The sequence below is a fragment of the Canis lupus genome, chromosome 14, assembly GCF_011100685.1.
Source record: "Canis lupus familiaris isolate Mischka breed German Shepherd chromosome 14, alternate assembly UU_Cfam_GSD_1.0, whole genome shotgun sequence".
NCBI classification, from domain to species: Eukaryota; Metazoa; Chordata; class Mammalia; order Carnivora; family Canidae; genus Canis; species Canis lupus.
Window position 1 is genome coordinate 4,892,698 of NC_049235.1, and position 15,439 is coordinate 4,908,136.

The window sequence follows — 15,439 nt, forward strand, 5'->3', positions numbered from 1 at the left end:
GTGAAGGCAGGCATGGGGGTGAGGGGTTGCCTAGGCACTGCACAGGCACGGATCCTTTCAAACCAGGGAGCAGGGAGTGAACCGTAACCACACACCCCATTTTCAACCTACCCATGCCTCCCAAACTCTAACCTGTTGGGTTACAATTAAAATTTACTATCCAGTTTTATACTCACAGACTTCAACTAAATTATCGAACCATCTGGTGAATAAAGAAAGTCTTGTTTCAGAGTGGCATTTGCTTAGGGAGCAGGGGTGGGAGGGATGGCAAGTTACGAAGGGGAATTGTGCGGGGTATTCTTCACCAAGATACTTCACTTCCTTCTCTTCATAAAATGGGGAGAAAATTCTTACCTTCTGCGCACCCCCGGACTCCGGGCCAATGCATTCAATGTCTTGAAAACTCCTGGGCGAGAGGAATGGGTGAACAGCAGCCAGTGGAGTAGGAGAGGCAGGTAATAAACCTGCTGTTAAGTGCGCACTGCATGTGCCAAGCACTTTACATGCATTATCTATTTAATGCCCATAAAACAATATGACATGGGCACTCGTATTCTCATTTTACAGGCGAGGTGATAGAGCCCAGAGGTGACAGCTTTCCTCCGTGCATGAGTCAGTTAGTGTCTCTGATTCCAAAGCCTGGGCTGCTGACCGGCACGCTGTGGCCTCAGCTTTGCTGGCTGTGCTACACCTTCCTTCTCTGGGCCCCAGGCCTTGGGACCCAGAAGGCGTGTGCAGCTAAGCCACGAAGTTCAGAGCACGTCCTCTCACCAAATGTGCCATGTGACCAGCCCTGTGTTCTCATCTTCCACTCCAGGGGCCCTGATGCCAAACCTGGCTGTGGTTCCCTTGCCCTCGATGGGCAGCCTGAGCTGCCAGGAGGCCCTGCATGGGAGGCTCACAGCTGGCTCTCAGTCACCTCTGAGGCCCACGGGTAGGACCGAATGTGGTGAAGAATGGGGAGGACAGACAGGGCCTGGGAGGCCAAACAGGCTTGGGTTTGGGCATCCAGCACCCTCCTGCACCAGCTGGCTGGCCTCGGGACTGCTACAGTAGGTTCTCTGAGAGATGGTGAAGAGGACACGCGCACTCTTGCTTGGCTGGAGAGATGAATACGTGTGCCAGCGCCAGGCACTGCCCACGGTGGGTGCCCAGCAAGTGGCATTGTCTCCCATCAGGACAGGTTGTGGAGCAGTTCTCTGGGGGGAATGAAGGACAGACAAGGTAAAACATGCATACCTGTGTCAGGGGTGGTCACAGAGCCGGGAGGGAGCTCAGCGGGATGTATGGATAGCTGGGCAGACTGAGGTCCGGCTGGTGGCAAGCTGGGGCTGCCCCCTACCCTTGTCCTTCCTTGGCCAGCCCCTGTGGAGTAGGGAACGGGCTGCGGGCTGGGGAGAGCTGGGCAGGGCGGGAGCTGAGATCGGGCCCACCTTAGAGACGGTCGGCTGTCGTGTGGGGTAAACGGGTCAGTATTTCTAGAGCGTGTAGAACAGCGCTCAGCAGAGTAAGGGCTGACACGACAGCTCCAGTAGCTTCATGTCTCTGACGAGGAAGTGGAGTCTTCTCAGGGTCCCCAGACTAGCACACAGCAGTGACAGTTAACCCCAGCTCGGCTGAGTCAGACTGCACCCTGCGCTGCTGCGCACCTGACGCTCCTCCCCAAAGACTCCCGCGGCCGGGACACGGCCCCTCCTGCAGAGGCCCCTGCCCCCCCCCAGCTCCCCACCCCACAAAGGGTGCCCTGCTCCGCTCTCAGAGGGCTTCACCTTGGGGGCAGAGGCTATGCTTGGCTAAGTCACCTTTTTGTTTTCATGGGTGGATACACACAGGGCAGTGCACACGTTGCCAGAACACCCTGATAGGCACCGCCGTGGAGCCAGCACGCAGGTCAGAGAGGCGTCCTCCCAGCTCAGGCGAGGGCTGGCTCAGTGTGGAGATGCAGGCAGGAAGACCAGCGCTTCCCCTCTCCCCGGGTCTCAGAGGAGTCTCGGAGAAAACAGCAGACACTAGAGTCAGTCAGGGGGCACCTGAGAGAATGCTGGGCTTCCTCCCCTTTCCTGGCGTGAGTCACCTTGGGCCCCCAGAGACCTGAATAGACTTGCCCAAGGTCACACGGGGCGGCAGTGCCAGAGCCTCTGTGCACCTTGGAAGTCCTGACAAGGAGGCCACGGGTCTGTCAACGGGACCCAGGTGGCCGGAGAAGGGTCAGCATCAGGGCAGCTGCAGGCTCAGGTGTGGTGATCCCTGGCCACTGGGGTCACCTGCTGCAGCCCCGGCCTCCTGGAGGCCGCCCCGGGGGGCTGTCTGTGATGCTCACCTGCTGTGGCGTGGGGGCCCCTCACTGGCTCTGTGCTACCGTCAGGGAAGAGCTCAGGCTCCGAAGTGGGTGAGGACCCCAGCACTGCCATGACAAAGGGTGCCGTTGTCTCTGTGCCTTCCCCCGACTCAGCTCCAAAGCAGAGGCAGTGTGGGCCGCCACGGGGTCAGGAGAATAAGCTAGCACGGTGCCCACCGCCGGACCAGGGCTTGATGGCATTGGCTGGGGGGCTGCGGCCCGAGCGGCGGCGGGGACTGGGGTGGCAGGGTCCCCGCTCCTGTCCCCGGCAGTCACGACCCCCGGGGGCTCCTCCTCTGCAGGTTCCCGGCTACCGGCAGGAGCGCGTGGAGAAAGGCCTGAAGCTCTTTGCCCAGCTCATCAACAACAAAGTGTTCCTGCTGTCCTTCATCCGCACCCTGGAGTCCCAGCGCAGCTTCTCCATGCGCGACCGCGGCAACGTGGCCTCGCTCATCATGACCGTGCTGCAGAGCAAGCTGGAGTACGCCACCGACGTGCTGAAGCAGCTGCTGGCCGACCTCATTGACAAGAACCTGGAGAGCAAGAACCACCCCAAGCTGCTGCTCAGGAGGTGAGGGCGGGCCCGAGGGGTGGCAGGGGCCAGGTCAGAGAGCCCCCGCCCAGCCCAGCCCACTCGGCCTGGCTCTTGTGCCTTCTGGGGAGACCGGGGCAGAGCTCCAGAAGGAGCAGCCAAGTGCCCAAGGGTAGGCGCCGACTCGCCCAGAGGCCAGGGTGCACCCGGTCGCCCTCCTGGAAGGACCCGTCCACCACGCCCATCCGCTCCCGGACATCCTTGTCTTCTCTCTCTATCCCTATGCTGCTCTGATCGTGACCCTTTCTGCTGCAACGCTTGTCTCAGGGACTCTCCGGGGGCCTTTCTCCCATCCCCTGGCCTTATCTAAATCAGAACGTGAATTAGGAGAGATACCCCGGGCCTCTGCCTGCCTGGGGACCCTCCTCACCACCTCAAGATTGGGAACCCGAGCCCCTGGCGGCTCTCCCCGCCGTCCGGGACCAGCAGCAAGGAAGCGCCCGGGAGGCTGCAGGGAATGCAGGATCCCAGGCCCCGACCCACACCCCCGGGGCGGAATCTGCATGCTCACAAGAGACCGTGGTGATCGCGGGCACGGGAGGGTGTGAGGAGCCCTGGGCCAGCCGGTGTGTGAAGGAGAGCGGGGCGGCGGCCCCTGCCACCGCCCTGCACCTGCCGGGGGCTCCGCGGGGCTCCGTCCCACGCCGCATCCTCCTCGGCGCTGTGCAGACCTCAGGGGCCACATGTGGCGACAGAGCCCTATCCTGGGGCTTCGGCTTTGTAGGAAACAGAGACTCTGTGACCCCAGCCACGCTGCCATTCACACTTGCCTCCTACCTGCGGGAACGCTGTGTCTCATCTAGGCTGTGTCCGCTGCGTCTTCAGCCTTCCAGCGGACAAAGTGGGAAATCTCCCACGGCCGGCCATCCCGTCTGCCTGTCCTCTGCCTTCCGCCCTCGACGTCTGGGTCTGAGGCAGCGCCTCCCGCTTGGTCCAGGGGCTAGACTTGGCTTCCACAAGTGTTTACCTCAGGCTTTTTCCTGGTGCAGCGGGCATTCGCCTGCACAGCTGCAAAAGGTTGCTACCTATCGGAGCAATCAGACAGCTTTGGAAACAGCAAGGTAGATCATTTTGATTTTTGTTTTACTTTCACCACGCAGCCACCCACCGGCGTAATTCTAGGGTTGCCGCTGCCTGCCAGAGCTCCCACCGACAATTTCCCGGCGTGGCCTCGCTCTGAGTCTGTGCGTCTCCGCCTCTTGTTTTCCAGCAGGGCTCTCCCAGATGCTCTCTCTCCTTCTGCCCTCCTCCGTCTCCCTTTCTCCCCCTTGCCCCGGGCTGGCCCCCTCATTTCCACGGCCTTCCTTCTCTTCTCCTCCTGGCTTCCCCTTGTGCTGGCAGCTGCCCAGCTGCCTCGGGATTGTAGCTCTTCATGTCTTCCGCCAACTGCAACTTTCGAGTCCATCCAAACATACCTGGATGGGCCGGTTGCTCTCTCTGGAGCTGGCCACACGCTTAGCACAAGCCTGAATGCTGTTTGTTTTCTCTAAGTGGATGCAACCAAAAGTGTCTTTTGGCCATAACACTGCTGCAGTGGCTTCCCTTCCAAGGTAAAAGGATAAGTGGGCTTGGGTCGCAGTCTAACAAACGATGCAAGACCCAAGACGGCACTTCCAGTCTTTTGCAAATGAAACACCAACAGGGTTCCAGGGTTCCAAAGGATGTGGAAATAGGATAATTTTGGCATCAGTTGGGATGAGCTAGGTATACAGCTTTAGTTCGTGTCAGCTCTTGGAGTCTTTCACTTCAGGTGATGGGGTCAGTCTAATCTATCTGGCCTTTGTCGCCTGACCCAGTGCTGTGGGTCATTGCCTGGCACCTGCTGGAGACTCCCGCCACCTTCTTTTCTGTCCCCTGCCCAATTGCAATCTCCCCAGGTTTTTTTCAGTTTCCTTTTTTCACCGCCCCCCCCCCAATAGGAACTATAAAGCTCCCTAAAGCTGTCCCATCCAAGTCACTAGGAGCCCCATGTGCCTGTTCAAATGTAAATTAATTAAAGGGGAAGAAAATGTAAAATTCAGCTGCACACTAGCCACATTTCGAGTGCTCATTAGGCCCCTAGGGCTGGTGGCTACCCCACTGGCCAGCAGTGAGAGCTCTCATCATCAGTGCAGAAAATGCCGATGGACGGAGCTGCTCTAGTGCATTCCCACCTGACTCCAGAGTGTCGTCTCCTGGCTTCATAGGCAAAGCTTGTCTCGTCATCATGGGGTGTCTAGGCTCCACAGAATTCAAGTATTCTTGGATCTCAGGATGTGGCCCGAAAGCCAGAAGCAGCAAAATCAATGCAGTTATTTCCCTGCTTCCTGGTCCTCGGGCTCTGACCAGCCGCTTCTGTCATTTTTTCTTGCTGGGACAGAACTGAGTCGGTGGCTGAGAAGATGTTGACCAACTGGTTCACTTTCCTGCTCTACAAGTTCCTCAAGGTATGATGGGATGTGGGGGTATCTCTGGCCCTGCAAGTTACCTACCCCCCAGCCCCTGCCAACCTGCCCTACTTCCCTGCACACCCCGAAGCCCACAGTCCCCAAAGCCTGGCTCATAGAACCCCATGAAGAAATGCAGTCCCCCCCATTGCCATCACTATCACCAGGGGGACAGACTCCTGACCATCACAGGAGACAGAGCCCATCCGCCTCGACCCCCTGCCCTGTCCGCCCTGGCATGAGAGACAATGCCCTGTTCCACAGCCCACTTTCTCCCAGGCCAGGGGGAGCCGAGCCCCAAGGGGGAGCCGAGCCCCAAGGCCAGAGTCCCCTTGTAAGCTCATAAGGATTCATCCCTTAGTTCCCAGCTTTCTGCCCTCCTGGCCTCCTCCTGGGGCTGGTAAGTGTCCCAGGCAGGTACCACAGCTGCGTGTGGCAGCAGATAAGCCTCCTGTGTGCCTGGGAGGTGGGAGAGCTGCTCAACTTCCAATTATTACCTTGCTTTGTAAGGACTTCGCAGCCACACAGCCACCGGGGACTGACCTGTGTCTCCTGCTGGGCCGCAGGGGAGGCAGTGGAGCGGGGTGGGGAGAAGGAAGGGAGCGGGGACAGGAGGCAGGGCTGGTGAGGAGAAGACGGTGGTCCAGAGGGCCCAGACAGATGCACGTCTGACGGGGGCGGGGGTTGACAACAGAGCAGAAAGAGGAGCAGGAGAGAGTTGGAGCAGAGGAGTGGAAAGCAGCCCTTGGGGGAAGCGGGCTCCAGGAGGCTGGCCCAGCGCCCGCCCAGCACGGTTCTCCTCTGTGCCCAGGAGTGCGCCGGGGAGCCCCTGTTCTCGCTCTTCTGTGCCATCAAGCAGCAGATGGAGAAGGGGCCCATCGACGCCATCACCGGGGAGGCCCGCTACTCTCTGAGTGAGGACAAGCTCATCCGCCAGCAGATCGACTACAAAACCCTGGTAAACCAGCCTCACAGCTTTGCCCCATGCCCCCTGTAATGGGGCTCTGGCCCCGGGCAGCCCCACCCCCCAGCAGAGGGAAGGCTGAAATGCTGAAGAGCCGCCTGCCCAGGCCCAGCCAGGTGTCCCACATAGGCCCGTCCCCAGACTCCCTCACCTGGTTGGGGGGGACTAATAGCTCACTTTAGTGTGCTTGCAGGCCAGTGTGCTGATCATGGGGAGCAGCTGGCGGGCTGATTCCACGGAATGAGTGCCTTGTCGGCTCTCCCGGGGTGGGGAGTGACACTTCCACACAGAGCAGGTGGGCGCCCGAAGGGAAGCAGCCAGAAAGAGTTCCTCAGGGTTCGGAAGCCTACCTCGGCACACCGATCTGAGTTCACATACACCCAAGACCCGAGGGTGTGAGTCCAGATTGGCCTCGTGGTTACACCTTTGTCAGGGAATGTGGGGATTCCCTGTGTCCCAGTTCAACCCCCTCTTCTGATGGCCACTGTCACCCTAGGAAGCAGCCACACTCAGCAGGTAGGAGCAAGAGGTCTGGATTGGAGTCCCGACTCTGCTTCTGACAGGCTGGGTGATTTGGGGCAGGTCCTTCCATCTCTGAATTGGGGTTTCTTCATCTGAAAAAAAAAAAAAAAAAAAAAGGAAAAAAGGAGGATAACACCAGGACTGACCTACACAGGGCTAATAATAGTGCATATCTCCCAAAGTTGTCCAGAGGACGGAATGGGGCAAGGCGTGCGAGGCAGGGAGCCCAGAGTAAGTGCTCACTACTGCTCACCTAGGCCCTGCCCCCTCCTTCCTGCCGCTGGCTGTCACACTTGGGTTCTCTTGGATGAAGGTGTGACTTCCCACCAGGCCTCTGCTAGGAGAGGGGAGAAGGTGTGAAAAGAAGGAGGTAGAAAATAAGATAACAGATAAGTGCTGGGGGTGAAGCATGGGGGGCACCCAGGACGAGGCTGGGGCAGGGGTGCAGGGTGGTAGGGGGATGGGGACAGAAAACTAGGTGGAATTTAAATGCACTAATGGGGAGGGGTGCCTGGGGAGCTCAATCAGTTAAGCATCCAAGTCTTGATTTCAGCTCAGGTCATGATCTCAGGGTCGAGAGCTCAAGCCCCATGAGGAGCTCCGCACTGGGCATGGAGCCTGCTTAAGATCCTCTCCCTCTCTAAAAACTTAACTCATTAATTTACAAAATGCACTTCTGGGGAGATGTGACATGCACAGGCCGGGCCGGGACAGAGGAGAGTGGGGCTGACCAGCCCCTGGCTGGTGAGGAGGAAAAGAAAAAGAGAGAAAGCCAGAGGAGCTCTGGACAATTTGGGCCAACCGATGCTATCCCTATCCTGCAGTGAACCCAGGGCCAATCCCAGACCCCACGGACGACAGGGAGGTGGTCCCTCCTGGCTGGGAATGATGTGGCCCTGAGGCACCTTCCCCCCATGTCAATGGGCCAGGGCAGGGGGTCCCAGTGGGCATCCAGACAGACATGCTGGAATGGGCTCCCCAAGGAGGCTTCAGAGGAGCAGCGTGTGTGACTGGGGCCCTTGCTTCCCTGCAGTCACGTTTTACTCTGGAGGAGAGAGTTAGAGGCTCTGATTAAAATGAGAAAGGGGGGGATCTTCCCCAAAATAGAGCCCCGAATAGATTTTTTTTTATTGGAGTTCAATTTGCCAACATAAAGCATAACACCCAGTGCTCATCCCATCAAGTGCACCCCTCAGTGCCCGTCACCCAGTCACCCTCATCCCCCACCCTCCTCCCCTTCCACCACCCCTTGTTCGTTTCCCAGAGTTAGGAGTCTCTCATGTTCTGTCTCCCTCACTGATATTTCCCACTCATTTTCTCTCCTTTCCCCTTTATTCCCTTTCACTATTTTTTATATTCCCCAAATGAATGAGACCATATAATGTTTTTCCTTCTCCAATTGACTTATTTCACTCAGCATAATACCCTCCAGTTGCCGCCGAATAGATTTTTAGTGAGCTACCACCGAAATGCCTCCTGCCTGGCCTCCCCCCGACGCTGTCCTTTCCCATCCTCAGTTCCTTCCCCGGGACTGAATCTGGCACAATGAGCTGTAATAATGCTCTGTCCCCAGATCGCAGCATCCTTTACCCCAGAGGCTAGGCTGCCCTGGATGATGGGTCTTACCTCCCGTGTAAGGAACTTGGAATGGGTCAGGGGAGCACAGCCATCAGGCGGGGCACTGAGGGAAGAGACATCCTGAGGAGAGGAGAAAGAAATTGCAAGTGTTCTCCCCTGGGAAGAAAGGGCTGCAGGGAGATGTGAGGCCACCTGAGGCCTGAGAAAGGGAACCCCCAACAGGCAGAAGGGGAAGAGCCCCTGGCTGGTGAGGAGGAAAAGAAAAAGAGAGAAAGCCAGAGGAGCTCTGGACAATTTGGGCCAACCGATGCTATCCCTGTCCCAGGCCGGAGGGGCACCACAAGGGACAGGTGCTGAGAGGCTCAGGGACACATCACTTTGTAGCTAGGGGCCCCTCAGAGGTGTTGAGTGATTGATTGGCTTGACACTAGAACTTGGGCTTGCACGTTCCAGGGCCCTGCTGCTGGGAGTGCCTATTAGCATCACCGGGAGCCTGCTAGTGCTGGGTGCTCACCCAGGAGCCTCCTAGGTAGGTACTAGATGCTCACTCAGGAGCCTGCTAGTGCTGGGTGCTCACCCAGGAGGCTGCCAGGTGCTAGATGCTGGATGCTTACCTGCTACACCGCAGAATCTCGGGCCCCAACCCAGACTTCCTGAGTCAGAATCTATATTCTAACAAAACCCATGAGTGATCCTGTTCACATTAAACTTGAGAAGCACTGAGCTAGCAGGAAAAAAACAACAACAAAGAAAAACATCTGGCAGTTTGCTCAGAAACTAAGCAAGGGGCACAGAAATGGGAGTGGGGAAGGAACGTTCTGGGTGGAGCCGTCATTTGGCCAGTGGCCGGGGAACCCTGTGTCTCAGTACAGCCACCGCTTTTCCAGATGCCCTGGAGCATCCCATGGGGTTCTCCTAGGGCCACCTCAGGGTCTCTAGGGGGAGGATGCCCAGAAAAGGCTGTGCTGCTTCCTGGGGGAGGCTGAGCCCAGAGCACAGGACAGCAGGGGCGGCCAGGACAGCACGAAGCAGCAGGCTGTGCTTGGCCACTAAGCGTCGGACAGTGAGGGCCCAGGAAAGCTTTAGAAGGGACCCTTGGTCCAGAGTTCCTACCACCATTGTTTTCCACTTAGGACATTTTGAGGGTAAGAGTTTGGTTTTATAGATTTAGGAGGTTTTTTTCCTTCTTCTTAATGGAAGAAGCATGTTCCCATTTGAGCTCTCAGCAGTCTGGCAGCTAATGAAAGGCAGGCGTCCAGGGGCCAGAGTTCTGATTGCCACCACATGGAGCAGGAGGCGGTGGGCGAGGAAGCTGTCATCTGCGTCTGCAGGCATGCAATCGGAGGTGGTGGGGGTGCAGCGAGAGATCAGGGAGGGGAGTGTGCGTGCAAGGGCAGTGTCCAGGCGGTGGTGTCCAGGATGCACCAGGGACCCAGCGCTTCCTGCTGCCCTCCCCCACACGCCTCCTCCCTCCTCCTCCAGGTCTTGAGCTGTGTCAACCCAGACAACGCCAACAGCCCTGAGGTCCCAGTGAAGATCCTTAACTGTGACACCATTACTCAGGTCAAGGAGAAGATTCTGGATGCCATCTTTAAGAATGTGCCCTGCTCGCACCGGCCCAAGGCTGCAGATATGGACCTGGGTGAGTAGGTCTGCCCACCCGGGGCTACCCTAGGGCTGGTCAGAAGCACCCTCCGTGGTCCAGAGGCACCTGGGTGCAGGGAACGGGCATGCTCAGCCCCAGGAACCCAGGGAGCCTGCCTCCATGGGTGCTCAGCAAGCAATAGGCAGAGAGGGCACTGCCGTCTGCTGGCAGCACCGCTACCTCAGGGGTCCTTGGAGTAGCCCAGGGGTGTCCTATCTGCAGTGAAGTGGATTCAGGCTCAGTCTATGTGGTCCGAGGCCCCACCGCCACCATCCTTAGCCCCTGGGCCCTTCCCCTCCCCTCTGTTCTGTGCGTGCCATTTTTGCTGACTACCTAAGGCAGGAGATCTGGGTCAGTGATGGAGGATGGAGAGAAAGAAGAGGGGGAAAATGAGAGATGACAGCCTGCTGGGGAGCAGGATGACATTTTATTTGAATGTTCCACGAATAGATCACGTAGCCTACATAAACAAGGGCTCGCCACATAGGGCCAGCTGTACTGAGACCCAGTGAGGGTTGGCCTGAGTGTTTATGAGATAGCATCCTGGGGAAATCCTAGTGGGGCGCTCCGAGCTCCAGAGGGGCCAGGGCTGAGGAGAGGCAGATGGGCATCATGGCAGAGAGATGCGCCTGGATTGGAGTCCTGACCATGCTAAGTCCCTGCTGTGCGACCTTGGTCAAGTTACTGCCCCTTTCTGTGCCTTAGTTTCTTTACCTCTATGGCAGAGATAAATAACAGTGCGCACCACACCGTGTTGTAAGAATGAAGTGAGAGGGTGCGTGTGAAAGCCTCTGGGCGCAGCACCTGGCCCGTGGCACACACTCCGTTAGCCTTGGCCGCTGTTATTACTGATCATGGGGATGACATTGGTCAGGAGCAGGTTTGTGCCTGTTCGTTGATCCCGGGCATGGAGGGGAAGGTGCTGACGCGGATGTGCTTGTGTCTGGAGCAACGTAGAAGTGGGAGGACTCCAGGGGCCCCTCACCCATCCATCTGGTCTCTAAGCTGCCTGCAGCTAGGCCATCCAAGACAGATGGGCATCTACCCTATTTGTAACATCCAAAGGGGACCTTCGTCCCCTCTCGAGTGGCACCTACCCTCCTCCCCAAATTCTGATGCCAGCAGCCTCGGGGTCAAGAAGCCCTGTAACCCACCTCAACTCTCTCTGCTTCATTTAACACCACATCCCCTTGTTTGGCTCCCGACGGGCCGTGTCCGAGGCATAGGCACCCAAGGAGAGAGACTGGGCAAGCACCTGCTCCCCTTCACCTGGGAGGTGGCTCTGCGCGTGCTGCTTCCAGGACAAGAAGGACGCATATGTGAGAGTTGGTGGCGGTGCTGTGTGAGCCAGCATGTCACCTATGTGTCCCAGAGCACCAGGCACCTGGAGCAGAGTGACGTTTGCACCTGCATGCAGGTGACTCTGCCACCAAGAAGATTCCAGAGACTGACATAGGGAAGGCACCTGTTACAGAACCAGTGGGAAGGAAAACAGCTACCAGGAAGGAAGACTCCCGTGTTCCCTGCCCCCAAACGATTAAGTGGGTTTTTCCGTAATGGGTCTCCCGGTGACAGTTAAGTTCATGGAGGGTGGGGGAGCCAGGCAGCACCCACCATCCCTTCTGTCGAAGTGCAGGACCCATGTCGGTGCACCTTAGCTTCTTGGTGTCCTTATCTGCCCAGTGGGTGGGAGGATAATCCTGGCATAGTGAGGCCAAGAGGAGGAGCTGCTATAAAAACCTTCATGCAGGGAGGTGAGTTTGGAGATGGTGCTAGAACCCAGGAAGCGCCCCTGTGTGCATGTGCAGATCGGATTGCTGCTTCACTTGCTGGGAACTGGGGTGACTCCTCAGGAGGGAGAGCCACAGGTGGCTGCATAAGCCTCCACCTGAAGCATCCAGACCGAGTTTTTGCACCTGAATGCCTCCTCTTCCTTGCCAGAAAGAGGCAGATGAGTTCTCATCCCTTGGAAGGAAGAGGAGGCATTCAGGTGCAAAAACTCGGTCCTGTGGTGGTTCAAACACTTCATGGTTTCAGGATGGGTGGGAGCCAATGTTCTTCAGTGTCCTCTCAACCCTCAGCTAAAGGGGTGCCCTCTAGAAGCAGATTTAGGGCCACATTCTCTACACGTGCTTGATTTCGCAGCCAGTATGTGCTGCTCAGGATTGCCCTCCCCGCCCCGCCCCGAATCTGCGCATCCTGAACTTGGAAGGGGAAGGGGCTGCTTCTTAGCTTTAGAAAACCGGCTGCCTTAAAAGGTCTAGGTGTGCAAGCCCAGCAAAGCAGATCATGAATGCAAAGATGGAAAGCATCCTACGGCCATAGCGGGAAGCCATCTGCAGTGGAAGCAGCAGTCTCGGAGCAGCTGCAGGACTTCCTGCCATCCCCCGAGCAACGAGCCATGGGGCCCAAGTGGGGCTGCACGCTCTCCAGGCTGCTGGGGCCAGGGACAGGCGGCCGGCCTCCCAGCAGGGGCTGGGTGTCCTGTGACGCGCTGCCCACTGCGGCTGCCCAAGAGACCAAAGGGGCCACCTGTCCCATCAGAGGTGCTGCCAGGGAGGACCCAGAGACAACCGGGGCAGGGGGAACGAAGCCTCCGACAGCAGGGAGGAAGCCAAAGAAGCGGGGACCCCAGGCAGATGGAGCCTCAGGGCCCCACCTTACTGGGGAAGGAGTGTTATGCCCCACTCCTCACAAAGGCCCCCTGTGCTGGGTGCTCTACCAAGGAATGCCCTTTTTTCTATTAGATGCAGAGCTTGGAGCTGCCCCGAAAGCTCCGGCCTTCTTTCTACCAAAGCCAGATTGCGTAACAAGGAAATGAGGCCTCCTTAGAGACCCGAATGCTTTTTCCACATGATTCAACTCAGCCTCATGGCCCCCGAGGGGAGAAAGAGGCAAGGCAAGTTTTTCCCATCATGTAGGTGATAGTGCTTTAAAAGTCTAAAAGCAATTGACAAATGTAAGGTGCGATTATTATCAAAAATTAGTCTATGCCGAAGGGACATTGCACAAAGCACAGAGGTGCATAGAGGACTCGGCCACACGCCTTGGACAGAGGCAAGCTAGCCAGGCATCCTCCCTTCGTTCCTCCTCGCCCACAGCTGAGGGCATGGGGCAAAGGCTGCCTCCCCCGTCCTGATGCCAGCCCCCCGCAAGGAAAGGGCGCTTGTCGCAGAACAGCTCAGAAGGGATCAAAGACAATTTAGACCCCCGCCCCGCCCCCCATAACTATCCTAAGTAAATCCAGCCCCAAACATCTCCTCCTGCCTTTCATCCTCACCGTGGCCCCTGGCCTGGCCTGGCCCCCTCATGGCAGACACTTGCACTCATTGCTCCTTGGACTGAAGTTCTCTCCACTTCCTCCATCCACCCTGTCACCAGGCATCAAGCAACCAAGTTGGGGAATGTATCAGTCGGGGTTCTCCAGAGAAACAGCCAATAGAACATGCAGAGAGAGAGAGTTATTGCCAGGACTTGCTCACGTGATCATGGAGGGTTAGTGCCCTTGGGCTGCCCTAGCCTGACACCATCGGCTGCGCGGCTTGTACACAACAGCAATTTCTTTCGCACAATTCTGGCGTCTGGGAAGTCCCAGATCGAGATGCTGGCCGTTTTGGTGTCTGGTGAAGATTGCTTCCTGGTTCAGGGGTGGTGCCTCCTTGTGTCCTCACTCGGCACAAAGAACAACGGGGCTCTCTGGGGTCCCTTTTATAGCCTCTAATTCCATTCACCAGGGCTCCCCCTTCACAACCTTTTGTCTCACAGAGACCCCACGTCCACGTCCCATCACACTGGCGGTTAGGACTTCGATGTGAACATTTTGGTGGGACACAAACATTCGGTCTCTGGCAGGGGCGGCCGGCAAGTCCCAAATCCACAAGGGAGTCTGCCGGGCTGGAGGCCCAGGTGAGAGCCGGTGTGGCAGGTCACGTCCACAGGCTTTCTGCCGGCAAAGTTCTGTCCTGCTCAGGGGAGGTCAGTCTCCTCTTCTCTCCAGGCCTTCAGCTCATCGGAGGGCAACTCACTTCGCTCAAAGTCCACTGATCTAAGTGTTGATTGCTAAAAAGCACCTTACAGAAACTTCCGGAATATTGTCTGACCACACAGCCGGATGCCAAGGCATAGCCTTAGTGACACATAAAACTAACCAGCACAGGAGCCTGTGAACCAGCAAGGCCTGCTTTCATCTCAGCCTGTTGGAATCTAGGGAAGGAAAGACACCCTGGGGCAGGGGCTGGGGGCTGTGCGGGGACAGGAAGGCGTCGGAAGCTCCCGAAGCACGGTGGTGGCGATACCCCACTCTGATACACGAGGCTGTCTTTACCCCAGTTATGTCCCTTCCCACCCGCAGGTACCAGATCTAGGTACCCCATCTCCAAGCACTAGACTCTTCAATCCATGTATCGGAAGAGCTGACCTCGGGGCACACTCTGTGCCGGGCATGGGGGTACCGGTGTGAGCAGGGCAGGTTCCCTCATTTCTTTGCACAGCAACAGAAGGCAGGACACCCCTCCCTCTGAGCCATGGGACTCTGTCTCAGCACAGAAGAAATCACCAGTGCCGGTCTGGTCCCCTGCACAGCAGCATCTGCCGCTCAGAGAGGCAGTGCCTGGGCCCCGGCCACGCAGCAGGAAGGCGGGGATAGCACCCATGTCCTCCCCAGACAGTGTCCCCTTGGGCTTTGACCTGTCGAGAGTCCTCCAGTTTAATGTGGATGCTCTCCCAGTAGCCCCTGGAACTCCACCACCCCCTCTGTCCTGCTGCTCAGGGTTCAAGTCATGCTGAAAGGATATATATGTGTTTTTCAAATCAGTAATTCCTGCATGCAATAAAAAGATACACTATCTTCCGAGGGAAATACAAAGAGTTCACAGCAGCCGTCTCCCCAGTTTGCATTTTCCGCTGCACCTGATGATGGCAAGGACAGATAAAGATAATGGGATTTTTTTTTTCCTTTCTTTCTTCTTTCACCTCCCTCACTCCCTGGAAGGTGGAAGCATAACAAATTGGGTTGTGAGTGTGTCTGTCCTTTGTGCCTGGAGCCTGGAGTGGGGCACGGGGCGGGAGGCAGGAGCTGTGAGAGGGAGGTCAGAGCTAGCGGCAACCTCTTGGTGCCGTGCATGGGAACCCCAGGGTCACCTTCCCCCTCCCCGGTGCCCACCACCTGCCTTCGCTCTTCTTTGACACTGCGCACCAGAGCCCCGCTGGGAGGACCCCAGAGCCTCTGCATTGCAGACTCAAGAATGTCCATTAAGCTCCAGCTCATGTCTCCTTAATCGAGTCGCAGAGCACAGCCTTCTTTTGCCTGCAGCCCTGCAGACTTGCACCAAATAGCAACATCTAGCCAGAGCCGCACACTTTACAGTTTATATGG

At 57.4% G+C, this 15,439-nt stretch overlaps 1 protein-coding gene across 4 annotated transcripts in view; it reads left to right on the plus strand.

Moving 5' to 3' along the window:
• The window catches only part of PLXNA4 (plexin A4), a 427,913-nt gene that overhangs the window by 382,594 nt on the left and 29,880 nt on the right, over positions 1-15,439 (plus strand). For all 4 annotated transcript variants that reach the window (XM_038556478.1, XM_038556477.1, XM_038556480.1 and 1 more), the window contains exons 22-25: positions 2,641-2,909; positions 5,290-5,356; positions 6,168-6,314; positions 9,903-10,062. In XM_038556478.1, coding sequence (XP_038412406.1) covers positions 2,641-2,909; positions 5,290-5,356; positions 6,168-6,314; positions 9,903-10,062 — 643 coding nt within the window. The remainder of the gene's footprint in view (positions 1-2,640; positions 2,910-5,289; positions 5,357-6,167; positions 6,315-9,902; positions 10,063-15,439) is intronic.